Here is a 24,888-nt window from a genome sequence, read left to right as displayed (position 1 = left end):
TAAACTAAAAGAACTAGCCAAGGAATTTGTTTTTGTCCCGGCGGATAAAGCTGCTAATAATATCATTATTGTTTGACGTAAATTTTATATAGAAGTTCTGCAAAAGGAAATCACGAATTCACCAACATTCCAACTGACTTCATTTTCAGAAAACGACATCTGTAACAAACACAAACTTTTAGCTACTTCTTTACAAGCAGAACCAATTACAATGAAAGTCCCAACTATGTACTGGCTTCCGAAGCTACACAAAAAACCTTACAAATATAGATATATTTCATCTTCAAGCCATTGTTACACTACTAAATTGTCTGTTTTACTTACTAGTACACTTGGTACAATAAAAAACCTGATAATAAATTGTTCAAATAAAGCCTTTCGAAAATAGTGGAATTAATTACTTTTGGAGTGTCAAAAACTCGTTGGAAGTACTTGATAAATTGCATGCATATATTGGTGATTTTGAATCTGTTCAAAGTTTTGATTTTTCTACCCTTTATACCACTTTGCCTCATATTCTTATTAAGAAGAAATTCACATCCCTTATTAACTCGGCATTTAACAAGTCAGAATGCGAGTATATATGTTCAAACTCTTTTAGGTCATTTTTTAGTAGAAATAAACAAAAGAACTATGCCAATTGGACATGCTTTGATTCTATATATGCGCTTGAATTTTTACTTGATAACATTTTTGTTCGCTTTAGAGATTCCGTATATCGTCAAGTTATTGGAATTTCAATGGGGACTAACTGTGCACCACTTATTGCGGACCTGTTTTTGTATTGTTATGAGTTACAATTTATGACTAAAATTAACAAAGACCCATCGAAACAACATTTGATACAAAAATTTAACAATACTTTTAGATATTTGGATGATATATTGGCTCTCAATAATGACGACTTCAGTGTGTATACTAAAGAAATTTATCCTGTTGAACTTACTTTAAATAAAGCTAATACTAACAATGACCACTGCCCTTTCCTCGATCTTGATATCTATATCATTAACGGGAAGCTTAATACAAAAATTTATGATAAAAGAGATGATTTTTCATTTCCTATCGTTAATTATCCATTTTTAGATGGTGACGTTCCCTTGTCGCCATCTTATGATGTTTATATATCTCAACTTGTACGATTCGCTCGTGTATGTAACAACGTATTAGATTTTAGCGAGAGAAATTTATGTATTACTGAAAAATTATTACACCAGGGTTTTCGATATCACAAACTGGTCAAAACATTTACTAAATTTTATCACCGGTATAAGGAAATAATTCGTAAATATAAATCAACATGCAGACATCTTATACGTTAAGGTATTTCACATCCAATCTTTTATGGTAATAATTTTTACAAAGCACAAAAATGTCAGTATTCACCTCAAAAGCTTACAAAACCTTTAAACAAACTTATTAAGAAGGGATATAGTTACGATACTGTTGTCAGGTCATTAAAGATTGCATATTTTGGCTTTAATATTGATTCACTTATAGGGTCTTTGCATCGGAACTAAACACACTTATTTAAAAAAAAAAAAACAGTTATTGGCATGACACGGGTTATGTTCTTCTCATATATTTTATGATAGTATACTAAACCCCTAACGGGAGGGATTGTGCTTGATATTCATATGATGAAGACATAATTTTTCAATCAGTTTAATCGAGGTCTGTAGCTGGCATGTCGGTTAACTGCTAGTAGTCTGTTGTTATTTATGTATTATTGTCATTTTATTTATTTTCTTTTGTTACATCTTTTGACATCGGACTCGGACTTCTCTTGAACTGAATTTTAATGTGCGTATTGTTATGCGTTTACTTTTCTACATTGGCTAGAGGTATAGGGGGCGGGTTGAGATCTCATCAACATGTTTAACCCCGCCGCAATTTTGCGCCTGTCCCAAGTCAGGAGCCTCTGGCCTTTGTTAGTCTTGTATGATTTTTAATTTTAGTTTCTTGTGTATAATTCGGAGTTTAGTAAGACGTCCATTATCACTGTACTAGTATACACATTTTAGGGGCCAGCTGAAGGACACCTACGGGTGCGGGAATTCTCGCTACATTGAAGACCCATTGGTGGCCTTCGACTGTTGTCTGCTCTATGGTCGGGTTGTTGTCGCTTTGACACATTCCCCATTTCCTTTCTCAATTTAAAATTCTTTTTTATTCGTGAAAGTTTTGACACAGAAATCACTGCATATTGTGCATTCCTTTAGAAAATGCACATCATCAACTGAAAAATCCTTTGCCTTTCACGATATTTCAGCGAAGTGTTAGACGACACATATAAAGGCACTCTGCCAGTAGTAAAGTGAAATAAAACTATAAGTGGTCATGACATAACAAAACAGCACCACGCGGATTGCCCTAGAGTAAATATTTCCTGTTAAGATGAATTTATTAGTTATGCAATGAAATATCCCTAGTTATCAATCACGCTGTTGTGAAAATCTGTTATTTGGAAAAATATACAAGTCGGTATAAGAGGTCCGAATCAGTTGTCGCTGACGAATAATTGCACCTCTTTTTCTCGAAAGAAAAAACAGTATTTTCAGATGATATACAACGGAGAGACCTTACCGAACTCTAAACTTAATGTAGTCAACGTCGAATATGAAAATAAATGAACTTTATTCTCACAAAACTACATGTCATAGTTACAAAGAGAAAATATATATTTACAATTACATATATGTTTATATAAGCATGCACATGTGTGAACAAAACGTAACTTAACTTGGAGGACTGACTTTCATCAGTAATTTTTTTTTTATAAACTTATATAATTTTTCTAAAATGATAGTGTTTTATATAGTATATAGTATTGTAAGAAATCAAGACAGTTTCGCTTACTTATTTTATAGTACACAACATAACATAATAGATTAAGAAAAATGAATTGTTAGAAGGGTCTTGAAACTATTATTAAACGGTTATATATATATAACGATCAGTAGTTAATCTTTGAAGTGATCTATGTTGAGATAGTGTACATAACTTAAAGTGTGAATATAAATTTTGGTAATTCTTTAAGTATCTAACCGTCTCCCATTAAACTGTTAAATATTTTCAACGTTTCGCGAGTTTTTAATTTCTCAAGAAATAAAAATACATTGAAATACATGATTTATGTTTTTGCATATTGATTTAACATAGAGAAAAATGCATATAAAAAAGGTTTTGTAAGAAATTGTTGCAATGTCGCATTAGCGGGGAAAAAATTAACCGTACTGAATTTATTTTTCTACTGGATACCAAATTACAATATGAAATTAAGCCGGTCACTATAAGCAAAATTAAAGTTACAATAATGCGACTTATACATTCTTTTAAATACATATATAAAAACAAATACTATATTTAAAAGAATAATCGTGCAAGGACCATAACGAAAACACGGAAAATGTTTGAATGGAATAAAAAATAGATGATCATGCAATGTATTAGATCTTTACAAATAGATGATCATGCAATGATGTATTAGATCTTTACAAATAGATGATCATGCAATGTATTAGATCTTTACAAATAGATGTTCATGCAATGTATTAGATCTTCACAAATAGATTATCATATGATGTATTAGATCTTCACAAACAATTTGCAATTATGATGCAGCAGATATTTAAATATCTTGAAATATCATTCAAAAAGTTTCTGATGCATTTTTCACAATATATATAATAAAAAGTAAGACGATATGCGTTTGGATGTTATATTTAGATTTAATTTGAACAGACAACTTAAGAAGTACGCAAATACTTGTGGTTTCAAAATAACTTTTATTTTGTACAAATAATCTAACTATTGACGTTTAACCTTAATGACAACAAGAGTGACTTTTCTATCGATCTGGATTCACCGGTCATCACACTGTAACTCAACGTTGACACACAAAGTACAAATTGATTCAACGATTATTTATATTGTTTAGATAAGTAACAAATGCACTCCATGTCATTGGCAGAAAAATAATGATGAATTCACAAAGCAATTATAAATGGAAAGCACGCAATAAAATGAAACCTTGTGTAGGATTGCTAGATTCAAGGGTATCTTGTTTTAATTACATGTATTTTGATTCGGAATTATTCACATAATTTCAATTTTTTTTAAAATATAGTTTTTATGTTTCTAATAAGTTATGTTTAGTATGGAAGTCCATACAGTAGCCCCCTTCTACCACCTAGAACTGGCAGGTACCCTTTTATTGACGGTACTAATGTCGAACATATATTAGTTATCAGATACTTAGTGGCATACACTCGTGTGTCGTATCTGTATCTGTATGTGCATCACCATGGTACTATTACAGTCGCTTACACTTATGCATATACAAAACGTGTATGCTACGTTATTGGCTGGCATTAAAACGTGTTTTGTATCGTTCTGTATTATATATAAGGATATACCTATATATATATATAAGGTAAAAAAAACAGCAACCTAAGCTCACAAACGGTACGCCAATTTGATAAACATGTTCATTGACTTATACGGTCTACATTTACGAGATTTGAACTTCGGTTAACCACCTTTGTCTACGTCCGATGTCAGTTTTCAGCTACTATTTGTTGTATTTGTACAATTTAAAGGATATGGGAATGTAACAATACATTCTTAATTTTGACTTATACTTTTCCTACTTCGTTGACTGAGATATTTGCCCCTGGATCGAGTTTAGTTCTGTAGGAATAAGTTACTATGATGAATGTTGGTAAAAAGATTCGTCTAACGAGTAGCTTACCTCTCAAAGTAACCGCTGACCCTAAACTATAGGCATTTTGGTCGCTTCACATACTTCGGTTTATTTTGCATTTGAGTGCATTGAACAAATAATTATGTTAGTTGGTATTTGAACGCATCTGTATAATATTGAATAAATATTTCACTTTAAAATGCTCCGTTCTTTTTATGTTTAATGATGCCCCCCTTTTAATACAGTTGTAAATGCATGAACAGTAATTATTTTAAGTTGATAAACTACCTTATGTTATAATGTAGTGTTGAACTATAGCATGCAACTAATTATTTACGAATCTCGTCCCAAATACATATAATGATTATATTAATAACACTGGGAAATATTTGTAAAGTATAGTTGTTAAGTTATAACGATTACACTGTAAAAATTGTGCTTAGAATTGTATTTACTTAAAGATACAAATAGGATCGGACATAATGTTCACGAATTTATGAAGTCTTCTCCTTTGTATAATATAACAATTACAATTATACAGTTCAGTAGATCGATCTTAAATGTAATATTAAAATTGGGCATTTGCATTTGGTTCAGTTGTTGTAACTGTTCCTCATACCGTATACATATCTGATCACCCTTGAATGCACAGAGTGGAATTAAGTGTACAGAAACTTTTCAAGATGAAGTTAGAATTTTATCTGTTTTTTGTAATTTATTGATGGAACGACGAGGTATTTTTTTGAATACATATTTTGATCTAGTAGAAGAGGAAAAAACTAATTTAAAGTTTTTTTCCCCAATTAAATTCAAAATATATAATAATTTGATGCCTGTGTGGTAGGAAAAATACTAGGAAAAAAGAATATTTGTCTTCCCTGCATAAGTTAAATGGTGAATTTTATACACATATCAAATTAAAAAAAATATCGTTTTGTAAAAACAAATACCTTGGAGTTCGGTCTTTTTGTCATATTTTTTTGAAATTTTCTCTCTATTTTACCAAGAACATTCTCCTTGATTTTACTGATAATTGAATCTCTGTTGGTAATCGTTACACTTTTACATGCAATGACAGCAATCGCAGACGAGACACAGGGTTGTGAAGATTTAAAGACACTATATTATACAAAATTAATCTCTGATCAAATAAGATGTCATTGACCTGAGACTAATTCATGTCTATTGGTTCCAGCTGTTACTTCAAACTTTTATTAATAAAATTTTAAAAACTATTTAATTGGGACTTTTCTATGATAAGCTTTTAAAAAAAGTATTTTGCGGTAATTTACAAAAAAATATTTTGGCTATTTTATCTTAAATTTCAGTTGAATTCCCTACTTCCGTTTATTGACTTTGTATAGGAAAATTAGAGTGAGAACAACACGTAACTGAATAAAAGCTTTACATAATTTATGAAAATATTCATTCTTTACGAAGAAATTGTGTATGTCGCAGATGTATACCTTAATTGTTGCATATTAATATATATATATATATTATATATATATATATATATATATATATATTAGCATATATATATATATATATATATATATATATTAGCCAAGCTCCCGGTTTACAACAAATGGAAGTTTATAACGACCTTGACTGGCTATACAGCCCTTGCACGGCCGGTATGGACCCTATGTTTATGTCACCTTATATACAAGAAGAAATTTTTGATATGTTGAGGCAAAGTAACATCTTAAGTTGGTCCGTATATTATCAAAGAACGACATCCATACTTTTGTATTGTTCTCACCATATTATCTGAAGTTCCGCATTATATACGGTGTGTATATGGTGCGGAACTAATAATACAAACATTTACGTCAGTAGCTGGAGATCGTATTACGTCTTATGTGTTACAAGATTGTTAGATTTTGTATAGTGTGATATCGTTCAGGTAACAACGTTCGGTGAGTGCACTACCCGTTTTTGTCGTTATCATTGCACTGCCTATAATCCGTAGGAATGTGAGGGCCAATCAATCATATTGTCCTTCTAATCTCTTCCCCAGAATTATAAAGGAAAGGATCAATAACCACACTGAATAGAAGTGATGTTTTACGATTTGACTACGTATAAAATCAATTAGAGAAGCGGATTGAAGGCGATATGTTACACACGATAAAATGAAATGTATTCCTTTATTGAAATACATCTTCACCAGATGCGCATACAGATGCCATTTCTATTTCCCTTGATTACATCACTGGTAATGTTAATGTACAGCAGAAGTGCGATGTATAATTCACCAATTACGAACACTATCTTATTTTACAAAGAAAGAACACTCAGTACAGTGTGTTATCTTCTTTTTTGTACACGAAGCTACACTTTGGCTGTTATTGGATAAAATAAGATGTAAATAATGATTACTGTGATTTATATTGACATAAAGTATATATAGTTTATTGACTGTGAAACCAGGAAATAGATATAAATTGATTGACTGAAACAGCTATAGATAAAACAATAAATGCATGATGGTGCAAAGCACTGGAAATAGTAATTAAAATAAGGAAATTTAATTTAAATTAAATTAAATTTTATGTATTATTAATAGTTGTTCATACATTTTCTGAAATCACCTTTATTATTTATTTCTGTTATGGAAAATAGAGGTACAAAAGCACAGTCATTAAAAAAAATCGTAAATAAATAACGAACGAGGATATATGGTAACAAGTCAAATAAGAAAAGTTATTTTTCATTTCGTAGCTTGATTTATAATGAAGTGTGTATTAATAATGCATTACCTGATTTGTTACTTATTTGATTCAGTTGAATTGTGTATTCTCACATTTAATGTGAGCAAGTCAGGAAGGAGAATAAGGATTTTTATACTATTAAGAATAAGAATATTTATTATTCCAATAAATTCCAATATTATTAGAGAGTCATACTAGATTTTACTCTCCACTATGAAATTTTCTTTGTAAATTATCTACTTGACTACAGTCTTGCAAAAATACTTTTTATAGCGAATCGTGGTTTTAAATATATAATCTCCATTTTTACAATATCATTTCTATCTTTTGGGTTTGTAATGTGACCTATAATGACTAACCTTGACCTTTAAACAATTGTTAACCAAGTTACGTAATGTTGATATGAAATATTATTGTACCGCCCACATTTTATTACACGCTGTCAGTTCTTGACACCTTTGGTGGTCATTAATAACATTTTACTCGTTAAACATGTTACCTTCATTTAAAATATTATTACACACATGCACTACACGAATTAAAATGTATCCTATATTTCAGCTTGCGCAATGGCACATCGACCAAAGAGGACAAGTCTTCGACATCTGCGAGAGCATTTGGTATGCGTGCTGTGTGGAGGCTACCTGATTGATGCCACTACGATCGTAGAATGTCTACATTCATGTAAGTTTATCTGTTTTGACATTTTTCCAATATTGTTGGCGCAGACGATAACTGTACGTAGCAATGCCATAAAGGCTTTCAACTGTTATATGGTTAAGATTATCGTGATATTGGAATTCTATAGCAGATTGTAAATTAAATTATCAAATAAAAGCTATTTGTATTGACGATGATTATATGATTTTCAAGGGATTATTATAGCTGTTAATAACTAAGACAGATATGTCCTGATATTATAGAATAATTATTACCTATATAGAAATTCAAAAGATGAAAATTGTTCAATTCATCCACAGTGACTTTTGTGAACATATGAACATATTAACTTTTACTGCTATGTTTATTGCGTCGAACTTTTCTATTAGTTCTAATGACAATTTCTTTTTTTAAATTGTGTTTAAATTAACTGCCTTAGGAAAATCGTGAACTACACGGACGTAGTAAATGAACGTATTTCGCAAGGTTTAACATTTCATAGACATCCAAAGGATATGACTTCTAAAAAATATATATAAATATCTATAATACTAAAATGACGAGGTCCAATTTGTCAGCCGTCATCACGAAAAAACGACGAATCAAAGAATACAACTTTAGATATAACTAATATAGTACAAAGGTGTAGATTAAAAATTACACCACTCCAGGCCCTTTTGTTTTCCACGTAATTAATATTGCCAATAATTAAGAAGTTCCGGGTCGAGTCCGATACCGATACCAATAGTATATTCACCTGTTACCTATTACCTTATATGTACGTTCCGCATTTGACAGGCGCACCACCAAGGGTGTATTTAGGATTATGCTATATACACGGGTCTTAATCACAGGGTTGACACTACTAAATTCAATCATTGTCAAATTGTTACCCATTGAGGTATTTTAATCAGTAAGACTTTCTAAGATAACAATACGAATACTAAAAATCTCAATTCAATTTGTTAGCGGGCATGACGTAAAACAGTGAATCAAAGAATTCAACTTTATTTATAACTAATATAGGACAATGCTGTTGATTAAAAAATACTCCATTCCAGGACCTTTTGTTTTCCAAATAATTAATATTACCAATAATTGATAAGTTCCAGTTCGACGGGTTCAAACAGAAAGATTTGAAAGCAGAGAAAACTGTGTATCAGATGAAAATACTAATACTAAAATAAGGCTTGCGCATAGTTATATACTTTAATTCAGTCATGGACCTGCGATATCACGGGTGTGTTCTAGTATATTTTAATGTTCAATGGCACATGCAGTTAGCCCTAGACCCATAAGTGTAGATATTGCTTAATATACAAATAGTAGTTCAAAATTACTGATATAATATGGAAGTTATATTAAGTAAATATTAACAATAACAAATCTCAATTTTCAATTCTAGAATTTTAATATAAGTATAAGAATAATATGCATTTGTAAATAAATGTCGTTTTGAACGGAGAAAATGGTTCATTGGTAGTATCGAAACGTATGTAAGAATCGAAAAAGTTTAATCCATTAAAAAGATGTGTAGTGAATCCGCGAATGTATGAGTTTTGGAACATGCAATTTTCCATTTAACATCCCTCTAAAATACACGCACAAATTGCTTGTATCATAAGTATAGTTACAATCGGATGAAGCTTAAAGTGACTTACTAGTAATTAAATTCCAAATACTTTGGTTGTCGTAGCTTAGAATACACGTATGCTTGGTAGACAGACCATGTAATACAATCAACAGGCTGTCTAATCCAGAGAGGTTATTATAATTATCATTATTCAGCAAACGCAAATTGTATATGTATAAAGTGGTGAATTGAAACAAAACTTTGCTGAAATAAAAGGAAAAGAACTGGAAGTATCGAAAGGAAAAGGCAACATATGCAAGACAATCTTCACATGTATGTTCAAAGACACGCATACCTCAAATCAAAACTATTCAAAACAGATCATTGATCATTATTTTGTAGAAATATTTAAGATAAACGTTTTAGAAATGAAATTTTTATTAGAGAAATGATATTCATTTTACCTGACATATTCTTAATACTCCATTTTGGTTTAAACTTGGTGTGATCTAAACGTGCACATAGCATGATAAACAAGTGTGAACTTAAAGTTTTTGAAGAAGTTGTATGTCGTCGAACCCATTTGAAGGAGTATGGCTGTCGGAAGACAATACCCGACCCTCTATAGTATTGGTTCCCTAACGTGCAGAGATGCAGCTCTCTTGTCAAATAACTAATACAAAGAGAGATAGTAGTTCTAATGTGTGCATTTATAATTTTATATATATGTGTATATAAGTGATGTCTCTTTTGTGAATCTCTTTATATTATAATAGATAAAAACAAACGCTGATGACTAGTAAGCATTGATTTTTGAGGAATGAGAATTAAAACCAACTGCAAAGGTCTATAGATAAATATACAATTTTAGAAATGTTTCCTAATGTCTATATAAGAAATCATTGTGCCTTTTCTTCAAATGAATAATGGCAATTCATAAAACAAAAATTGAAAAAATTGAAAATACAAGCATCATTTCTTAAATGTTTGTGTCTGCCTAACATTTATACAAGTCTTCATGTAATTAAGTGATGTGATCAAGTAGTTATATAGGTTTATTCCAACATACTATAATCACATTTAACAATCATCACATCAAAGGAACATCATTTTTGTTAACATATATTTTTAACAGCTAGGAATCATTCAAGTAGTTCATTCTGTATTGTATTAATGTTATTTCAATATTCCATATGTTGTTTTATATATACAACACCATGTTTGAAGATTGATATATAATGTATTCTTAATTTAATTGAACAACTCCCTCTTGTATGCTGATAAATTTATTCACATAATTTTTATACCGAGAAGTTGCATACCTTCGTTTTATTACCAGGCAGGAATATATATATATATTTCTTTTTATACAGTTTAATGTATATTTTCATTTTTTAGTTTCATGCACAGTAACACTGCTGAGAAATAAATTTTCAAAATGTGCATATGGTGCATATATACACTTATTTTCGTGATGTTGAAGTTTCATATACTATGCGAATGATTTGTTTTTATTACATAAAACGTTTGATGTTAAATGTAAGTTTAGACTTGTATATGCAAAATGCAGTCAAAACTCTACCCATCTCTTATTTGGATTTTTGTTTTATTAACAATCATATTCTCAAGTTTAGAGAAAAATGAATACAACAAGCTTCAATGCTATCTTAATCGCATACTGATTAATGTAACCTGTTGATAGTTGATGTACATTGGATGGTAGAAACTATTGTTCCAAGTTTCTGCGTAAAAAAGGAGTAACTTCAATGTTTTTCATATATACATATTATGACCAGAAGCTGCATGTATTAGTTAGCCTTATAGCTTTTGTTCATTTTGAATTTTTTTCAGTGTAAATCCAATGTTGCAAATAAATCATTTTAAATCATGTAAAGAAAGGAAAGAGGCTAGTGATCCCTGGTGCAAGATACTAGTAATTAGATCATTTTATGGGATTTAAGCTGTTATTTACATAATTTATATTTTTTACTTCCAAATTCCACACTTTTTCAACTAACTATATGCAACATCTGATTAAGATCACAATGGCCAATGAAATGACCGTCTTACACATTGTCTGTGTTCATTTAGTATGAAGGGAGATCTTTATTAATTGATGATTAAAATCAAAATTAAGTAGGTACCCAACACCTTCACTAAAATTAATTTGGCTCGTTTAATTTTCATAAAATTTTGCCAAAGTATTTATTTTGACCCTTTGACCAAAATATGAAAATTTTCAAAAATTTGAACCAACCATTTTAGCAGAAATATTACACTGGTTAAATAGCAGTTTGACAAACACTAATTTTGATAATTGAGAAGCTTAATATCCCCTTAACAACACAACGTAAATAAAACTGATTTTATAGAGTTATCTCCCTGTAGTGTTAGGTACCATCTTAACATATGCTTATAAAGGTTGCAGTCTTGTAATTGACTGCTCCATAGGCTTACATGCAAAACAGCTGATCTTTGAAAATAAAAAAATAAAAAATGCTACATAGAAAAAAAAATTCATGTTCATATCATGTATGTACTAATGTGAAATTGTGATTTAATCAAAGAAAAAGGGGGTCTTGCCACGAAGAATAAAAAGTTACGCAAACCTGAAGTCAAAACATTTTTTTTCTACTTTCTGTTTGCTATTTTTACCAGGCCGCACCACTTCCAGTAAACATGATATCCTTCCACTTTCCTGGATTGATATCCTCAAAAGATGCAAGATTTTTTTTTAAGTCTATATATATGTTTCAATTCAGCATAAACCTATAATCAAACAGAAAAAATTGAGTTCAGAAAAAAATTCAGAAAAAAATGCACTATTTTGTTTCCCTCCATGTTTTGACATGCACCGGAAACTGGAGTTGTAATACAAGACTGGTACCTAAAACCTGACATAAAAAAAAAACGTTTTGTCTGTAGCAGTATTTATAGACGTGTTTATAATACATATCTGTGACAATTTGAAAATTGGAGTATGCAAAAGACGTGGTAAATTTTCGTTTCTTACAGTCTGTACTAGATTCAAACAAATTGGTTCTCAGCCAATAAAACAAGAGCTGTTGGTTTAAATCTGTAATATTCCCTTTCGAAACTTCTCACCAAATAATATCTATGAATGCATACATATGTTAATAAGTGTCTGTGGATGCTAACGATCATGCATACAGAATCTTCTAATTCCTTGTGAAAACGGGCCAAAAGCCATAATATATATTGCCAATTACATTGGTATTTTAGAGAGAAATCTGCGTATACATCCTTTAGAAACTTCATAACCGGTAGTCATCACAAGTACACTTCAATTCATAATGATTGTGATAAGCTTTTTTCTCATGCATTTTTGATACTTATGATGTCAGCACTTAATCCGGGGCATTTTTCTGAAGATAAATATTGTATAATGACTTATTTGTCAATTTATCAAACTTCCCAATCTATTTTATATCCTGGTTCTTAAACATCAGACCTCCTACAGTATCCTTTAATAAAGAGTGGCCATATCCGAAAGATTACTTTTGACTATTGAAACAGGAGGAGTCGAGGAAATAAATCTAATAAACATATTTTTATTACACCGTAATTGTTTGCTTCAAAGTCAATAATAAGGTTGAATACAAAAATCGGTTATTTAATAGGAATTAAGCATTTCTTTTTCTTATAATGCAATTGAAATTTTGTCATATAGCAAAATGTGTATATATAAAAGAGTACATGTTAATTTTTGTTCATTCTTTGAAAATGTTGAAAAATCGTGAATGGCTTTGGCTTATCACCAGTATATATGGTGTTTATATTCATAACCAGTATATATGGTGTTTATATTTATCACCAGTATATATGGTGTCTATATTTATCACCAATTAATATGGTGATATATTTATGCACTAAACAAATGTTTCAGTTTAATGATACGAAAGGGAATCCTTGAATTTAACACAAGACTTGATGTAGTTTTCTCTGGTTTGTAGATTAATAATCAACGCAACCAAGTGTATTGTTACAACTTAACAAATAATTTCAATCAGCAAGTCCAAAACGTCAATTGTATGTTATGATAATAAATCAAAACAAACACACTTGGTTGGCTATAAATATCAAAAACATAAAGATTAGTTTGTCATTTTAGATGTTGCCTTTCCAATACTATGAATAGTTCATAGATAACAAATCGTTTCCATTTATTTTCTTTGCAGGTTTGCATTCTATATTTGTCGAAAAGTTTTTTTTTATTTGCAGTGACATGTTGTACAACAATTAGTCTAAAAATAAAAACAACATAAGGTATATGCATCTGCAGCGCTTTTCTGGATAAACCTCCACCAGGAACGCTCAAAGCTAAATATTTAAAGCCAAGGATTTAAGAACCGAAACAACAGAATAGCTATGAACAAAATAACCTTAAATAGACACTTACGTGATGTTTCACAAATTCTATAATAGTTATCGAATGGCCTGAACGGTGTGATGTTGTTGAATATGCTAACTTGTGTGGAGTTTGAAATAGTTTAACCGGTGAGATGTTGATTAGGTTAACCAGTGTGATGCTTAGATCGATTGGTGTGATGTCGAACGAATACTTGCTTAATAAGTTTAAAGCAATCTATCGCTAAACATGATCTCTCACTATAAATTATATAGTTATTTACTTTTACTGCTTTTTCCATTTTGTGTCTTCAGAATATATGATCGTTCTGCATAGTTTTAGTAGTAATTTTCTTTCTACTTTAATTGTATATGTGTTTAAAAAAAATCAATCTATACTTTAAAACAACGTAATAGAAATAATCGGATACATAAAATAAATAAACGCAAATCAAATGAATGATAAATAAACGAATAAACAAATGAATAATAAATGAACGAATAAACAAATGAATAATAAATTAAAGAATAAAAATTAAATAAAAATATACGAATAAATAAGTAAAAATATACGAATAAATAAATAAAAATATACGAATAAATAAATAAAAGAAAAATTAAAAATAATAAACAAATAAATAAATAAATAATAATACAAATATAAATAAACGAAAAAAAATATCTAAATAAAAACAATGAAGTACGGTTCAGGGCAGAAACATGACTTAGTTCTTATTATATTTGACAAGAAAAATGAATTATATAATATATTGATTAAATCGTAAACAGAAAATTGATACCAAGGTGTAAACGTTACTACCATATAACATCAGTTTTGTTGTTGTATAGTGATTTTGTATTGATGGTACATCTTCTGTATAGTATGTGTTGATAAAATTCAAAGCTTGGACTATACTTTGAGTTTAACTTTAAGGTTGGATGCTTGACTTAAAAATGTCTTCAAATTATTATGTTAATTTTGTTGATGTTTTAGCTCACCCCCTTATGTTTTATGAGGGCACTGTCTCATTACTGCAGGCATGGCTTTACCCCTGTGTTTGTTGGTGTGCTGTCTCATTGATATTTATACCTTATGGCTTATCTCATTTCAAGCATTTTGTATTTGTTAAGTATTGTACAAATTCAGAAATTAACTGCAAAAACCATTTTCCGAACGGTTTCAAGCATTCTTACCTTATGTTGTCTGTTTGTTCTCGCGTTTGTACATCTTTTTCCATAGGGCTCGGGTATTGCTGGCTAGTGTGGTCAGTTTTACTTATACATTTGGTAATACGTGCGATTCTTTGTGTATTAAGTTGTATTCCAAAAACTGTTAAGAAACCAGTATATTTCTCCAGGCTCTCTCTCTCAAAAAAAGAAGTGGTAGCAATAAGTATTCTTGGTATAACAAAAAGAGTACACTATAATGAAGAAGATGTATTTACCTTTATATTGAACAAAATATATATAGCAAGATATAAGCTGATTTGTTAAAACAAATAGTGTTTTATTATATTTTGTTCATATATAGGTAAACAAGGAAGTAGTAGACACATGTATTAACGCAAGGAAAAACATGTAACCTATAGTGTCACAAATAAACGTAAATGTTGATTTAGGTAAAAAATATATAAAATAATCAATGTAAGCTAAGCATTGATACAGAAATAATTAGATTGATAGTGCTAACAGTGAAGTATCTCATGACCAAGAGGACTTATCGTATATTTATGTGTGTATTTAAATAAAGTATCTGTTAAGGTCTATAGTTTATAAATATACGGTAGACACAATGTATTGCATGATTATGAAAATATTTACATAAGCTTTGTATAGACTTCTGAAAGTTTAATCCTCAAATAATAAGAGATACTTATCCACTGCTTCACTTGTAACACTATTTATGATTTATAGTTTAATTTATTATGTAGTAATTATTAATTCATACTTGATATATAATGAGTAAAAATGCAGACAGAAAATAAGTTTGTTGCTTGTTTGATTCACGAATATTTTACGTTTAATGACATATATACTATAGTAATAAAGACCTTAAGTAGATATATGTTTTTCTCTTTTCAGTTTGCAAGACCTGTATTGTACGATATTTAGATAGCAGCAAGTTTTGTCCAATATGTGACGTTCAAGTTCATAAAACAAAACCACTTATTAATATTAGGTTTGTATATTATTTAAATTTGCATTTGAGAAAATGATTATCATATATACTTTACTTGACCTATCACTATTTATACATATGTGTCAAGTAAAAATACGCGAGACGATGCACAAAGGTACGTTCTTTGGCTTGTATGACCCTGTACATTCACAGAAAATTAAAATTTGTATTATAACATTATGTATTATAACATTATTAATGATATGGATATGATATTCATATATACACTTTTTGTTTACTTTTGAATTTAAACTTAAACAGTATTTTAGTCTTTGTGTCGCATTTGACTGGGTTGCATTCTTGAATCATCTCAAGGAAGATTTGTCAAATCAGAGAAACCACGAATTTGTATAGTAAAATGGGTATGTCTTTATTTTAGATGTGTCTTAGATAGTTCTTTTTTGATAAATTAGTAGAAAATACTGTTTCCATTAATTTGTGTAACAACCTATGGGAGATTAGAACAATTTGACGATATCAGGAAAGTTCTCCACACGGACGTGGTATTATGGTTTATATAGGTTTAATTACTGAAAACTGAGTTCGTGTTCTAACAGATGACACTGAGGAGGTTTCACATCTAACTCTCATTCTCATAAACCTTTCGGATATATGAAATCAATCAAATAAAAATAAAAAAATTAAAAGGGAATTAAAAAAATATATAGTATTTATTCAAAGGTAGATTCACTATTTATAAAAATGTTAAAACGATTGAATGTTCCTCCAACGCCTATTTATATATATATTTTAAACCAATCAATAGCCGATGATTATATTAAACCTTCCACACAGTAATTACTTCCGCTATCCATACTGCAAGTCATATCAGTACTTTATACAACATATTTATACCACCCTGCACATACTAAGTCTCATTTGAGATCAAGCAATGCACACATATACTAGAATATTTGCTTCGAATTTGAATCCAATTGTGTGGGTTTTTTTTTAAAAGTTGTGTACAAAAGGAATAAGTATCAAATTTCCTGTAATGGTTATTGAAGTTTTACGTCCAGGCATCGAGATAAATGTTCTATTTTGTTCATGTATTCAGTTTATTGTTACACATTCAATGATTGAAAAGGCGTGTGAGAATGCTCGAAAAGTGACTTAAACACGTGCTGTACTCATCAGCCGTCTTATGCACATGCATTGAACATTGGCACGCAGTTGCTATTTCACGTCAAATTAGCTTTAGAAGACGACCCTTGGTGTTCTCTAATGTAAAATGTATTGATGTAAATCTAAGAAATCCTCCAATCGATCGAATTTATTATTAGCGATGATTACTTCTTTTGGTTAAATTTGATATCCATTATATTTTTTGAGTCTGTGCTTGCGTGGATAAAGTTAATGATTATTTTAGTAATAAGCGTATTTCAATATTAAGATTTTTGTTTATTTTAGAATGTATCAAATTATAATAAATGAAATAAATTTTTTACGTATGTAAGTAATATATCAAGAAATAACGTCCGTTTCAACCGTGTTATTCGATTTTTTTTTGTAAAGAAAAGTATCATACCACTTTAAGAAATTCATCTTTAAGGTAGCACAATACAAAGATTTTTTCACTCCCAATCAGACAACTTTAAACTGATGTAATTCATGTTATCCTTCTTTATATTTTATAAATGAGGTACCAAAAGAAAGAAGAAAGATTAATCTTTCAAATTGTGATAATTTCATTATGATATAATTATTACATAATTAATTATTATGTAATTAGTTGCTATATTGTGCATATCTGAGTTTATTAGTCTTACATTTATTTTAATACAACGTTATACTCCATGTCATCATACAAGGCAGGGGCGGATCCAGCCATTTAAAAAAAAGGGGGGGGGTCCCAACCCAGAGTAAAAAAGGGGGGGGGGGTCCAACTAATGCTCCCATTCAAATGCATTGATCGGCCAAAAAAAAGGGGGTTCCAACCCCCGGACCCCCCCCCCCCCCCCCTTGGATCCGCAAATGCAAGCAAAATGTAAAGTAAACTAAATAAATTATATATTTGACATAGATATACGTACTGTACGTATGGTTTTACACAGATAAACCTATTGTACATATAGAGTTGGACACATATACATACATGTATACGTGATGTACGTGTGGATTTGACAGATATACGTACTAAACGTGTAGAGTTGACACATATAGACGTACCGTACCTCGTTTGATAAGGAATTGTCTTTTCATTTGTGTTAAATATCATATTTGCATGTCGTATACAATATGATATTTACGCGTGTGTTATACGATATTTACATGTGCATATTATGTGTCAAAGGTATTTAGTTTAATTATTCATATCGTGTGCAAATGCGAAAATGTTTAAAGCAATGCTTATATATACTTAGTCGCTTATGCTAAGAAGATGATTGTCCTATTTGTCTTTCTTCATTTGACACCAAGGTTATCGCTGCCACTATAGAGATTTCGTTTATTTTTTACCCACGAAAGGGGGTGGTATTTGTCATATACATGCATACAGCGATCCTTCTATACAAAATATTAGCTTTTTCTATGAAGTTGTGAAGTATCTGGCAGTGTCCCCGTATTCCTTATTCGGAAGAAAATCCGATAATATTAGCAACTAAAATTGCTCTGTCACTTATTTGTAATCTGCTTGGAGTGGATTGATATGAATTATACATGCGGTGTTCAAAAATGGCAGGAAATGTATTCATTGATTTTTCCACGTCGACAAAAATTGAATGAAAGTGCTATGTGCACGATACCACTGGTTATAATAGGGTTATTTTACGAGCAAATCCTTACAACGATGGACCATTAGCATATTTTATTATATTATAAATAATGAGATATTCAGTTTCTTTGTCATAATAATAAAGTACTTGTCTTCATGACGAGAAAAAGAGACGTATTTGTTAACACAGAGGGGATACCATATAGTGTCCGAAATATAAAAAAAGGTTTATTAAATTATTTCATATCAAGATAAAATAATATACAAAATTAATGTATGCGGGACCTATAATCTGCCCAAAAGAAGTGTCATATATACCTCAACGTAACCCCATCTAAAAATTCTCGACAGTAAAATATATGTCAGATTGTTTATTGAAACTATTCTTTTTTTCTTCGCTAAGATGTTTTTATAGACATGAATAAATAAAGATAAAGCAAAAGATATTTATCTAAATGTTATATATTTTATATACCTATCACTGTACTTGTATCAGTCCACCTTTATTTTACATGTATTTTTTTCTTTTAAACAACGATCATACATGTATTCAATGCGAGTAATACATATTTATGCTCTCGTTTTCTTTAGATCTTGTATCAAAATTATTCTTTAAATTATCACAATTTGTCCGGGTGAAAGTTTGCTATTTAGTTTTTGTATTTTAATTTAAATTGATATGGTTTAAAGTTTTTTATTTTGATATAAGATCGTCCTTGAGATGAAGTATTATTGGTATTTTAATCTGGGAAAACATTGTTTAACTAGTTGTATTTGAACTAACTTCCTTTATTTCTAGTTAATTGAAGTACTCTTAGGTCGGTAGTATATGTCCCTTTGTCTTTCTGTTAGTTGTTTTCGTCCTTGTCCTGATCTGACGAGTCCAGTTCTTCTCTTAGGTCGGTAGTGTATGTCTCTTTGTCTTTCTGTTAGTTGTTTTCGTCCTTGTCCTGATCTGACGAGTCCAGTTCTTCTCTTAGGTCGGTAGTATATGTCCCTTTGTCTTTCTGTTAGTTGTTTTCGTCCTTGTCCTGATCTGACGAGTCCAGTTCTTCTCTTAGGTCGGTAGTGTATGTCTCTTTGTCTTTCTGTTAGTTGTTTTCGTCCTTGTCCTGATCTGACGAGTCCAGTTCTTCTCTTAGGTCGGTAGTGTATGTCTCTTTGTCTTTCTGTTAGTTGTTTTCGTCCTTGTCCTGATCTGACGAGTCCAGTTCTTCTCTTAGGTCGGTAGTGTATGTCTCTTTGTCTTTCTGTTAGTTGTTTTCGTCCTTGTCCTGATCTGACGAGTCCAGTTCTTCTCTTAGGTCGGTAGTGTATGTCTCTTTGTCTTTCTGTTAGTTGTTTTCGTCCTTGTCCTGATGTGACGAGTCCAGTTCTTCTCTTAGGTCGGTAGCGTATGTCTCTTTGTCTTTCTGTTAGTTGTTTTCGTCCTTGTCCTGATCTGACGAGTCCAGTTCTTCTCTTAGGTCGGTAGTATATGTCCCTTTGTCTTTCTGTGAGTTGTTTTCGTCCTTGTCCTGATCTGACGAGTCCAGTTCTTCTCTTAGGTCGGTAGTGTATGTCTCTTTGTCTTTCTGTTAGTTGTTTTCGTCCTTGTCCTGATCTGACGAGTCCAGTTCTTCTCTTAGGTCGGTAGTGTATGTCTCTTTGTCTTTCTGTTAGTTGTTTTCGTCCTTGTCCTGATCTGACGAGTCCAGTTCTTCTCTTAGGTCGGTAGTGTATGTCTCTTTGTCTTTCTGTTAGTTGTTTTCGTCCTTGTCCTGATCTGACGAGTCCAGTTCTTCTCTTAGGTCGGTAGTGTATGTCTCTTTGTCTTTCTGTTAGTTGTTTTCGTCCTTGTCCTGATCTGACGAGTCCAGTTCTTCTCTTAGGTCGGTAGTATATGTCCCTTTGTCTTTCTGTTAGTTGTTTTCGTCCTTGTCCTGATCTGATGAGTCCAGTTCTTCTCTTAGGTCGGTAGTGTATGTCCCTTTGTCTTTCTGTTAGTTGTTTTCGTCCTTGTCCTGATCTGACGAGTCCAGTTCTTCTCTTAGGTCGGTAGCGTATGTCTCTTTGTGTTTTCGTCCTTGTCCTGATCTGACGAGTCCAGTTCTTCTCTTAGGTCGGTAGTGTATGTTTCTTTGTCTTTCTGTTAGTTGTTTTCGTCCTTGTCCTGATCTGACGAGTCCAGTTCTTCTCTTAGGTCGGTAGTGTATGTCCCTTTGTCTTTCTGTTAGTTGTTTTCGTCCTTGTCCTGATCTGACGAGTCCAGTTCTTCTCTTAGGTCGGTAGTGTATGTCTCTTTGTCTTTCTGTTAGCTGTTTTCGTCCTTGTCCTGATCTGACGAGTCCAGTTCTTCTCTTAGGTCGGTAGTGTATGTCTCTTTGTCTTTCTGTTAGTTGTTTTCGTCCTTGTCCTGATCTGACGAGTCCAGTTCTTCTCTAAGGTCGGTAGTGTATGTCCCTTTGTCTTTCTGTTAGTTGTTTTCGTCCTTGTCCTGATCTGACGAGTCCAGTTCTTCTTTTAGATCGGTAGCGTATGTCTCTTTGTCTTTCTGTTAGTTGTTTTCGTCCTTGTCCTGATCTGACGAGTCCAGTTCTTTTCTTAGGTCGGTAGTATATGTCCCTTTGTCTTTCTGTTAGTTGTTTTCGTCCTTGTCCTGATCTGACGAGTCCAGTTCTTCTCTTAGGTCGGTAGTGTATGTCTCTTTGTCTTTCTGTTAGTTGTTTTCGTCCTTGTCCTGATGTGACGAGTCCAGTTCTTCTCTTAGGTCGGTAGCGTATGTCTCTTTGTCTTTCTGTTAGTTGTTTTCGTCCTTGTCCTGATCTGACGAGTCCAGTTCTTCTCTTAGGTCGGTAGTATATGTCCCTTTGTCTTTCTGTGAGTTGTTTTCGTCCTTGTCCTGATCTGACGAGTCCAGTTCTTCTCTTAGGTCGGTAGTGTATGTCTCTTTGTCTTTCTGTTAGTTGTTTTCGTCCTTGTCCTGATCTGACGAGTCCAGTTCTTCTCTTAGGTCGGTAGTGTATGTCTCTTTGTCTTTCTGTTAGTTGTTTTCGTCCTTGTCCTGATCTGACGAGTCCAGTTCTTCTCTTAGGTCGGTAGTGTATGTCTCTTTGTCTTTCTGTTAGTTGTTTTCGTCCTTGTCCTGATCTGACGAGTCCAGTTCTTCTCTTAGGTCGGTAGTGTATGTCTCTTTGTCTTTCTGTTAGTTGTTTTCGTCCTTGTCCTGATCTGACGAGTCCAGTTCTTCTCTTAGGTCGGTAGTGTATGTCTCTTTGTCTTTCTGTTAGTTGTTTTCGTCCTTGTCCTGATCTGACGAGTCCAGTTCTTCTCTTAGGTCGGTAGCGTATGTCTCTTTGTCTTTCTGTTAGTTGTTTTCGTCCTTGTCCTGATCTGACGAGTCCAGTTCTTCTCTTAGGTCGGTAGTATATGTCCCTTTGTCTTTCTGTTAGTTGTTTTCGTCCTTGTCCTGATCTGACGAGTCCAGTTCTTCTCTTAGGTCGGTAGTGTATGTCCCTTTGTCTTTCTGTTAGTTGTTTTCGTCCTTGTCCTGATCTGACGAGTCCAGTTCTTCTCTTAGGTCGGTAGCGTATGTCTCTTTGTGTTTTCGTCCTTGTCCTGATCTGACGAGTCCAGTTCTTCTCTTAGGTCGGTAGTGTATGTTTCTTTGTCTTTCTGTTAGTTGTTTTCGTCCTTGTCCTGATCTGACGAGTCCAGTTCTTCTCTTAGGTCGGTAGTGTATGTCCCTTTGTCTTTCTGTTAGTTGTTTTCGTCCTTGTCCTGATCTGACGAGTCCAGTTCTTCTCTTAGGTCGGTAGTGTATGTCTCTTTGTCTTTCTGTTAGCTGTTTTCGTCCTTGTCCTGATCTGACGAGTCCAGTTCTTCTCTTAGGTCGGTAGTGTATGCCTCTTTGTCTTTCTGTTAGTTGTTTTCGTCCTTGTCCTGATCTGACGAGTCCAGTTCTTCTCTAAGGTCGGTAGTGTATGTCCCTTTGTCTTTCTGTTAGTTGTTTTCGTCCTTGTCCTGATCTGACGAGTCCAGTTCTTCTTTTAGATCGGTAGCGTATGTCTCTTTGTCTTTCTGTTAGTTGTTTTCGTCCTTGTCCTGATCTGACGAGTCCAGTTCTTTTCTTAGGTCGGTAGTGTATGTCTCTTTGTCTTTCTGTTAGTTGTTTTCGTCCTTGTCCTGATCTGACGAGTCCAGTTCTTCTCTTAGGTCGGTAGTGTATGTCCCTTTGTCTTTCTGTTAGTTGTTTTCGTCCTTGTCCTGATCTGACGAGTCCAGTTCTTCTCTTAGGTCGGTAGTGTATGTCTCTCTGTCTTTCTGTTAGTTGTTTTCGTCCTTGTCCTGATCTGACGAGTCCAGTTCTTCTCTTAGGTCGGTATTGTATGTCTCTTTGTCTTTCTGTTAGTTGTTCTCGTCCTTGTCCTGATCTGACGAGTCCAGTTCTTCTCTTAGGTCGGTAGTGTATGTCTCTTTGTCTTTCTGTTAGTTGTTTTCGTCCTTGTCCTGATCTGACGAGTCCAGTTCTTCTCTTAGGTCGGTAGTGTATGTCCCTTTGTCATCTGTTAGTTGTTTTCGTCCTTGTCCTGATCTGACGAGTCCAGTTCTTCTCTTAGGTCGGTAGTGTATGTCTCTTTGTCTTTCTGTTAGTTGTGTTCGTCCTTGTCCTGATCTGACGAGTCCAGTTCTTCTCTTAGGTCGGTAGTGTATGTCCCTTTGTCTTTCTGTTAGTTGTTTTCGTCCTTGTCCTGATCTGACGAGTCCAGTTCTTCTCTTAGGTCGGTAGTGTATGTCTCTTTGTCTTTCTGTTAGTTGTTTTCGTCCTTGTCCCGACCTGACGAGTCCAGTTCTTCTCTTAGGTCGGTAGTGTATGTCCTTTTGTCTTTCTGTTAGTTGTTTTCGTCCTTGTCCTGATCTGACGAGTCCAGTTCTTCTCTTAGGTCGGTAGTGTATGTCTCTTTGTCTTTATGTTAGTTGTTTTCGTCCTTGTCCTGATCTGACGAGTCCAGTTCTTCTCTTAGGTCGGTAGTGTATGTCTCTTTGTCTTTATGTTAGTTGTTTTCGTCCTTGTCCTGATCTGACGAGTCCAGTTCTTCTCTTAGGTCGGTAGTGTATGTCTCTTTGTCTTTCTGTTAGTTGTTTTCGTCCTTGTCCTGATCTGACGACTCCAGTTCTTCTCTTAGGTCGGTAGTGTATGTCTTTTTGTCTTTCTGTTAGTTGTTTTCGTCCTTGTCCTGATCTGACGAGTCCAGTTCTTCTCTTAGGTCGGTAGCGTATGTCTCTTTGTCTTTCTGTTAGTTGTTTTCGTCCTTGTCCTGATCTGACGAGTCCAGTTCTTCTCTTAGGTCGGTAGTGTATGTCTCTTTGTCTTTCTGTTAGTTTTTTCGTCCTTGTCCTGATCTGACGAGTCCAGTTCTTCTCTTAGATCGGTAGTGTATGTCTCTTTGTCTTTCTGTTAGTTGTTTTCGTCCTTGTCCTGATCTGACGAGTCCAGTTCTTCTCTTAGGTCGGTAGTGTATGTCTCTTTGTCTTTCTGTTAGTTGTTTTCGTCCTTGTCCTGATCTGACGAGTCCAGTTCTTCTCTTAGGTCGGTAGTGTATGTCTCTTTGTCTTTCTGTTAGTTGTTTTCGTCCTTGTCCTGATCTGACGAGTCCAGTTCTTCTCTTAGGTCGGTAGTGTATGTTCCTTTGTCTTTCTGTTAGTTGTTTTCGTCCTTGTCCTGATCTGACGAGTCCAGTTCTTTTCTTAGGTCGGTAGTATATGTCCCTTTGTCTTTCTGTTAGTTGTTTTCGTCCTTGTCCTGATCTGACGAGTCCAGTTCTTCTCTTAGGTCGGTAGTGTATGTCCCTTTGTCTTTCTGTTAGTTGTTTTCGTCCTTGTCCTGATCTGACGAGTCCAGTTCTTCTCGTAGGTCGGTAGTGTATGTCTCTTTGTCTTTCTGTTAGTTGTTTTCGTCCTTGTCCTGATCTGACGAGTCCAGTTCTTCTCTTA

The 24,888-nt window shown here is 32.8% G+C and overlaps 1 protein-coding gene across 2 annotated transcripts in view; it reads left to right on the top strand.

The window, feature by feature from the left end:
• LOC139513436 (polycomb group protein Psc-like) overlaps window positions 1-24,888 on the top strand; it is a 47,336-nt gene that overhangs the window by 7,106 nt on the left and 15,342 nt on the right. For both annotated transcript variants that reach the window (XM_071301908.1, XM_071301909.1), the window contains exons 2-3: window positions 7,984-8,106; window positions 16,106-16,202. In XM_071301908.1, the coding sequence (XP_071158009.1) occupies window positions 7,992-8,106; window positions 16,106-16,202 (212 nt within the window). In that variant the 5' untranslated portion in view covers window positions 7,984-7,991. The remainder of the gene's footprint in view (window positions 1-7,983; window positions 8,107-16,105; window positions 16,203-24,888) is intronic.

This window comes from Mytilus edulis, chromosome 2 (assembly GCF_963676685.1).
Source record: "Mytilus edulis chromosome 2, xbMytEdul2.2, whole genome shotgun sequence".
In the NCBI taxonomy this organism is placed as follows: Eukaryota; Metazoa; Mollusca; class Bivalvia; order Mytilida; family Mytilidae; genus Mytilus; species Mytilus edulis.
The sequence above is the reverse complement of the archived record's forward strand: the minus strand, read 5'-3'. Positions and strand labels throughout refer to the sequence as shown.